The following is a 7,915-nucleotide window of genomic DNA, read 5'->3' as shown; positions in this document are numbered from 1 at the left end:
TATTGATAAGAAACAAAATGAAGGGAGGGAACACTTTTGCATGGATGGGCAGCTGTATGTGTGTGAAAGGGGAAGCTCGATCGATCCCTGCCTGCTGCCCTGAAAAACAGAGTCTGCCTGCGCCTGCTTAAGCAAAAAGAAAAGGACGCTTGCATGGCATTGGCGCACACACTACGCGTGAGAGAGAAAGCAGGGAGCAAAGCCTGACGCCGCTATGCAAAGGCAGCGGCATCCGCCACCCTCCATAAAGAGACAAACTAGCCCCTCTCTCTCTCTACCTCTCTCCACTTCGAACACATCCTACTCCATCTCCATCGATCTCCATGAGAAGGTGTGTGAGAGATAGAGAGATGCATGGGATGACAGAGGCTCAAGCGAGCAGTGAGAGTACTCTATAAAGGTAAAGAAAAGCAGCCATAAAAGGAGGCAGCAGCACTAGCTAAGCCTAGCCACGTACACACAGTCAGACAAACCACAAACCCCATTGCCATTACCAAGCAGAGCCATCTCATCTTCTGGTCTCATATAGAGAGGGAAGAAGAGCTCAGCTCAGCTCGCTCACACACCAGTCACCATTGCCGCGCTGCCTCCCAACGCTCGAGCGAGAAAGGAGCCGCCGTCTTCTTGCATCGGCATTGTCGCTAGGGAGAAGAAGCAGCAAGAGCGTGAGACACCCACGCACACACGGGTAGGGGGGGAGGGGTGGCGGTGTGACGGTGAGGGATGCGGGCGGGGGCATACACCATCCACCAGTCGCTCACCGCCGAGGCGGCCGCGGTGCTCAAGCTCGCGCTCGCGCTCGCACGCCGGCGAGGGCATGCGCAGGTCACGCCGCTCCACGTCGCGTTCGCCCTGCTGACGGGCCCCGCCGCCGCCGCCTCGTGCGCGCAGCCGCTCGCCGCGGCCTTCTCCTCCGCCTCCTCCTCGCCGGCGGCGCCGTACGGGCTGCTCAAGCGCGCCTGCCTGCGCTCGCACCCGTCGCCCGGGGCGGCGGCGTCGTCCCCGGCGCAGCAGCACCACCACCCGCTGCAGTGCCGCGCGCTCGAGCTCTGCTTCAATGTCGCACTCAACCGGCTGCCCACCTCCGGCCCGCACTCGCCACCCGCAGCGCACTTCGCGTCGCCGCTGATCCAGCCCAGCCCCACGCTCTCCAACGCGCTCGTCGCCGCGCTCAAGCGCGCGCAGGCCAACCAGCGCCGCGGCTGCGTCGAGCTCCAGCAGCCGCCACCCCCACCGCCGCCGGTGACCGCGCAGCAGCAGCAGCCGCAGCCGCTGCTCGCCATCAAGGTGGAGCTGGACCAGCTGGTAATCTCCATTCTCGACGACCCCAGCGTCAGCCGCGTCATGCGGGAGGCCGGCTTCTCCAGCGCCACCGTCAAGAGCAACCTCGAGGAGGAGAGCGCGCTCATGCCGCCGCCCTCGTCGTCGTCCTCGTCCCCTCCGCCGCCGCCGCCGCCCATCCCTCCGCACTTCTTCCTCGACCCCAGCATCGCCGCGGGCGGCGGCGGTAGAGGTAACGGCGGCCGCTTCGCGCTTTGGCCGTCGCAGTTCTTGGCCGCCGCGCCTGGCCCCGACGCGTGCAGCGACGACGTCCGCGCGGTCCTGGAGGTGATGGTCCGGAGGCAGGGGCGGCGCGGCGGCGGCAACCCCGTGGTGGTCGGCGACTCGGTGTCCATGGCGGAGGCCGTGGCCGGTGAGCTGCTGCGGCGCCTGGAGCGCGGCGACGTCCCCGCGGAGCTCGCCGGCGCGCACCTCCTCAAGCTGCAGCTGTCGTACGTGCACGTCCGCCTCATGAGCCGCGCCGACGTGGACGCCCGCGCCGCCGAGCTCCGGCGCAGCGTGGACGCCGTCCAGCCCCAGCGCGGCGGCGGGCTCGTGGTCTACGTCGGCGACCTGCGGTGGGCGCTCGACGAGGAGCCGAACCCGAGCGAGCACGCGACGGCCTCGTCCTACAGCCCCGTGGAGCACATGGTCGCGGAGCTCGGGCGCCTCCTCGACGACCTCCGTGCCTCCCGCGGTCGCTCATGGCTCGTCGCCACCGCCAGCTACCAGACGTACATGCGGTGGCAGCAGCGGCGCCGGCGGCCGCCGACGGAGTCCGCCGCCTGGGCGCTGCAGGCCGTGGTGGTCCCCACCGGCAGCGGCACCGGCCTGGCGCTCAACAGCCTCCACCCCTCGACGCCGTCGTCCTCTTCCTCCCTCCCAAGGTGAGCAGCTAGCAAACTGCAAACCAAGATACCTGCTTTTCCTACAGTACTATGCTCTCCTCCTCCTGCCACCATGTTTCTGTCTGTGCTCGTGTTCGTTCGTTCGTGTTGCCTTTTGCTCCCTTGCTGCCCTGCGCAGCGCATGCTCGCCACTGTTGCATTCAGCATTCCTGGTCTGGTCCTCCATTGATGCCTTGCTGTCTAGAACAAGCAAAAGGACAAGCTGGCAAAGCGGGTTAGACCGTGGCGCATCTTTTGCAAGAACCTCCCTATCTGCAACACTGGTTAGCCATTAATGAGCTAGGTTGTCATGTGAACTCAAGGTAGTGGAATCTTGCAGAGAGGGATCAGAGGAAGAAGAAATGGATGTTGTTGGGGAATGGGATGGTAGCCCTGTGAAAGAATTTTTTTTTTCTTCTGCTGTTGCTGCACAGTGCAGAGATTCCATCGACCTGAACCGATCAGCTTCTGCCTGACGGGAAAAGGGCTTCATCTGATGCAGCGACAGTGCCTGGCGTCCTCCTGAGCCCCATGGCTCTTTTGGTACGCCAGTGTAGCCAGCGTGCAGCGGGTGGACGCGTCAGACTGATCCGGCGCTGCTCGTCTGCTGCGTCCCGTCCCTTTTCCTTGCAATGATGCTACCTTTCACAAGCTCATTCAAGCCACTGCATTCACATTTTGTGTGTTGCGGTGTTGCTTGCTTGCCCGTGTTGGGTAAAATCTCTGATAAAATAGTACTAGTAGAATGTATCTGTCCAGATTCAATTATATTGCTATCATTCCCTTGCCCTGACACCGGCTGGATCACAAGTAAATTTGCAGAAAGTTACTGTGAATCATTGAAACAAAACGGAAAAAAGATTCAATGCTACCACCTCCTCCGTTTCGAGTTGTAGGTCTTTCTGAAAATTTAGAACGAAGGGAGTATGATACGTGATTGCTCACTGTCTGAGAGGTACTACTGTCATATAGTAGAAGCTTTGTCACGGCCTAACATGGCTTTGTTTGTCCCCCTGTCCAGTGCCAGTGCAGCGCCGGTGCCGCCGGCCATGGCGACAGCGCATCAGCTTGGGCAGAGTCCGTTCGTGATGGCCGCCGGGGAGACGACGGGGTTCGCGGCGGCCGGAGATGACCAGGACGAGACGCACCTCCTGCTCTGCACCGAGTGCAGCAAGAACTACGAGAGGGAGGCGTCGCTCGTGAAGGCGGAGGCTGGCGCGGAGGGCCCACGTGGCAGCCTCCCCGCCTGGCTCGTGCCGGACAGGCCACCGGTCGATCAAACACCTCATCACAAGGTAACAGAAACATATCAGTTTCTGATAACATGCCAATGCTGTTCCATGATCCACCGTTCTTAACAAGATTATTATTGCTTAATTGATATTTTTGTGGTGATTCAGGAGAAGTATCTGATGGAGCTGAAGAGGAAATGGAGCCGGCTGTGCAGGAAGCTTCACCTCTGCGCTGTTGATCCGTGCTCGGCTCCGTGCCCATGGTGGTCTGGCTCTTGCTTGCTACCGGGCAGCCAGAGCAAGCCCACCGTCGCGGGGTTCCTGGGCTTGGATGGCCTGATGGAGCTCGGCAAGAGCAGGACGAGCCAGTGGCCGCCGTCACCGCTGCCTCGCTGGGGCCTGACTCCGGTGATGGCGCCGGGGTGCCAGGGCGCGGGGACCGCGCTCGCTCTCGGCAGCCACCCGCTCTCGGACTCGGCGACGTCCGGCGGCCGCGCCCCGGGAAGCGGCGACGGCTCCGCTGCGGTTCGCGAGCTGGAGCGGAGGCTGCGCAGGAACATCCCGTGGCAGCCCGTCTCCGTCGTCGCGGAGATCGTCGAGACGGCACTCGCCGGCCGGGGCCCCGTGTGGCTGTACGTGAAGGGGAGCGACCACGCCGCGGCGCGGCGCGCGGCCGCGGTGATCGCCGAGGCGCGCTGCGGGTCATCGGACCGCGTGGTCTTGGCCGATCCGAGCAGGTTCAGCTGCGCGGAGGAGCTGTGCTCCGACGTCGTCTCCAGGGCGTCCGAGATCGGCGGCCAGGCGTTCGTGGTCGTCGTCGACGACGTGGAGAACGCGCCGTGCGACGTCGTGGACTGCCTCGTCGCGGCGTCGGAGAGGGGTCGTCTCAAGGATCACCAGTCCGGCCGAGAACTCGACCTCTCCAGCTCCGTCGTGATCCTGACGACGTCCAAGTTCACCGGCGCCGCCGGCAGTGTGATCGGCCTGCGTCTGTGGTCCGAGGACGAGGCGCCGCCCGGCGGCGCTCTCAAGAGGAAGACGGTGTCGTCCCCGCAGGGCGAATGCAAGCGGGCACGCCACGACGCCCTCGACCTCAACCTCAACCTCTGCGCCGAGGAGGACACCGACGAAGAAGACGACGACGGCAGTGACGACGACGAGGAGGCCGTCCCCAGCGACATCACCCACGAAGGCGACTCAGGCGATTCCAGCGAGCACGGGCACCCGCACGGCCTCCTGGAGTCCATCGCGGCGCGCGTCGTCACCCTCGACGAAGAGGGCGGCCACGACGCCTTAGCCGCCATCCGCGCAAGGCTCGCCGGGGCCATCACCGGCCAGGGAAGGTCGCGCGTGGACGAGGCGGCGGTGCAGGCGCTCGCGGCGGCGTCCGGGGAGTTCCTTGAGGAGGTGCTCGAGAGGTGGACGGCGGAGGTGCTGGGACCGGCGGCGGCAACGGTCAGAAATGGCGGGAAAGGGAAGGAGGTGGTGGTGCTGGGGCTGGGGCCCGTTGGTGGGGCCCGGGAGACAGAGGGGTTCATGGGCTCTGTCCTTCCAAGTAGGGTCCACGTGGACTGAGCTGAGCTGAGGTGTCCAAATCTTCTTTTTGCTGCCCTTTTGGAGAGGAAAAGGAGAAGGGTGTAGTTTGTATGTATGTAAAAGGGAAGGGTTTGGGGTCTAGAAATGGAGAATTTGGGGGGTGGGGTAGGGGTTATATGGATCAAATGTCCTACTTTAGTAGTGATAATGCACTAGTTTAGCTTTGTTCATGTACTAGGTTTGGAGGGTTTGGAATGGAGATGAAAATCACATTGGAGAATGATCCTGGAAATATCTCTAGCACTTTGGTCCTCTGCATCAAAGATGGCGTACGGTGGAAATGGGTAGACTAGAATATGAACCGTCACAATCCCACGGCTGCCCCGACGCACAATCGTTGCCTTGGGTTTGCTTGTTCTTTTCCATACAATTCACAGCTATCTTACTTGTTAAAAAAAGAGGGTTTACTTGTTCTTTTCAATAAAATCAGCGTATCTTGTAACATTTGTAAAACAAAAAAATAGTATAGGTTAATGGAGAACTGGTTATCCATGCTCTGTACTTCAGCGCGAAAGGGGTGACCAACCTTGTTGGCAGGCGGCCATTCTAGCGTTGGAGGTGAGGGGAATCGATTCTGATAAGTATATTGTATGTACTAGTAAGTTTTTAGCTCCTTTTTATCTTTCCATGACGGATCTACTACATGAGTATTCTTTCTTTCTTTTGTCACCAGCGATTGAGGAACAGGTGAGTCCCGATATACCTTTGTGCCATCTTGGCGGGTTTATTTTCTTCCGTTGCTATGGGTTCGGTTCCAATCCGCAATCCGCTATTTTTGCATGAGGCCCTTCATTTCGACGAAATTTTGGTATATTGACCTTCGTCGGCGCGCAACATTTCAACCAAGGTATTTGGTGGAGAGCGGCAGCAACTGCGAGCTGAGACGACCAACGCCATCGGTGAACCTCAGAATCACCTCAATGCAATTTTTATGCATTGCTCTTGTAAGAGGTTGGATGTAAAACCTGGTTTATACAAATAAAATCCAACCTATTTTCTAAAAACAAATTTGGAGGACTGGTCATATTCCAACATGAGAGAAGACGTGAGAATGAATGTCCGTCGCGGCACGGACGGGACGGAAGAATATCGCTGGTTCCGATGCGCGCAGGGAAGGCGAGAGGGACAAAGGAACACCCACTTCCCTGCACACTTTTCTTTCCAGCATCAGCCTTTCCTTTTGCTGGAGTGGAGGGCCAAGGCCTCCTCCGGCTGTTGGCTCGTTCTCGGTCGCCGGCGAGACCGGCCGTGGTCGAGGGGATGGCTGCCTTTTGGCTGGACGCGTTGCTTTCCTCCCCACTCTGCCTCTCCTCCCCTGCTTTGCTTTGGCCGCATGCGCGATTGAAAAGACCGCGCCTTGGGCGCGCCGCCGGCGGGAACGGCAAGTTTCGCGGCAACGCCCTCTGGCTTCCGAATTTTCTTGTAACCAACCCAAGCGACCGGCCTCAGGCTTTCCCTGCGATTGATGTAAAAAAAAACATCAATTTGGGACATGTTTGGATCCGCCGTCCTAAACTTTAGAACATATCACATCGGATGTTTAGATACTAATTAGAAATATTAAATATAATTTAATTACAAAACTAATTACACAGATGGAGTCTAATTCGCGAGACGAATCTATTAAACCTAATTAGTCCATGATTTGACAATGTGATGCTACAGTAATCATTTGCTAATGATGGATTAATTAGGTTTAATAGATTCGTCTCGCATATTAGTATAGGGTTCTGCAGTTAGTTTTATAATTAGCTCATGTTTAATCCTCCTAATTAGCGTTCGAACATCCGATACGATCCTCCTAAAGTTCCACTAAAAGAAGACAGGTCTGTGGGAGGATTTTGTAAGATCCATTTGGAAACTGTATGTTGAACTTTTTTGAATGCATAAATAGTCTCTCTTTTTTTTTTCTCCCTTCGTTCAAAGACGAGCGTCCAATCAAATATGCCACTCGAAAAAGCGTCCCACTTATCCGCTGCACAGCTTCCGATCCCTTTTTTTGACCTTTTGAGCCTTTTAGGACACTTCTGAAACTGAAGATCAATCCATCCGATCTCGGCGTGTCCGATCGTTGCTAAGCACGGTAAAGATTAAAGAGAAAAGCCCGCGGGTGATTTGTCTCCTTTTTTTTCTCCTCTCTTTTGCATTTTCATTTTAACGAGCGCATAAACAACAAACCCGATGCGGTTCAGGCAGGCCAATCAAAACAGGCATGTCGGTATCGACAGCCACGCCACTCCGTACGTCCTGAAATGAATCCACGAAATTCGAGCACATGTGGTGCAGGCCCTGAGTCTTGAACTCGAATTTTAAGTTGGCATATTATACCACAAGAGACCTAACCAACTAAGTCAGTTCGCATTTTTATACAAGACCTATAAGCTAAACTTGAAATCCTTATCTGTAACATTTCAGTTAAAACTTTGTGATACACTCCGTCCGTCCTTAAATATATAATGTTTAGGACAAGCAAATTAGTTTAATCTCACACCAAAAATAGGCACCTTCTTCTTTTAAAAACTAAACATTAGGGAGTGAAAAACAAACAAGAGCGGTCAAGATAACCCCTCAATTTTCAGTTTCACATTCTCTCAAAAACTAAATAAAAAACGTGAACAAAAACAAGATTAGCACGAATAGAAAAACAAACTATTAGAATGGAAACACGCTTAAATAGTTAAACTCATCAAGTTTAACAAAAAGAGCCCAACTCCCAAATAAATTAAGGAAATTGGCAAGGTAATAGGAACAGGGATATCTAGATAGAAAGGCGGAAAATACGAAAAACAATCGGGAAAATATTAGTCGTTTTTCATCATATTTCCATATTTTTCAGAAAAATACAAAAATGGCTGATAAATATAGGAAACGAAACGGGCT

The 7,915-nt window shown here is 56.1% G+C and overlaps 1 protein-coding gene across 1 annotated transcript; it reads left to right on the top strand.

Annotated features, from left to right (window-relative positions):
* The first annotated feature begins 294 nt into the window (after window positions 1–294).
* LOC101782234 (protein SMAX1-LIKE 4) lies at window positions 295–5,269 on the top strand. The gene is made up of 3 exons (XM_012847577.2): window positions 295–2,207; window positions 3,229–3,502; window positions 3,608–5,269. Exons 1-3 carry the CDS (start codon window positions 724–726, stop codon window positions 5,012–5,014), a joined length of 3,165 nt encoding a protein of 1,054 aa, XP_012703031.1. The 5' UTR covers window positions 295–723; the 3' UTR covers window positions 5,015–5,269.
* The last annotated feature ends 2,646 nt before the right edge of the window (window positions 5,270–7,915 follow it).

The sequence above is a fragment of the Setaria italica genome, chromosome VII, assembly GCF_000263155.2.
Source record: "Setaria italica strain Yugu1 chromosome VII, Setaria_italica_v2.0, whole genome shotgun sequence".
In the NCBI taxonomy this organism is placed as follows: Eukaryota; Viridiplantae; Streptophyta; class Magnoliopsida; order Poales; family Poaceae; genus Setaria; species Setaria italica.
This window is presented reverse-complemented; position numbering and strand designations above follow the sequence as displayed.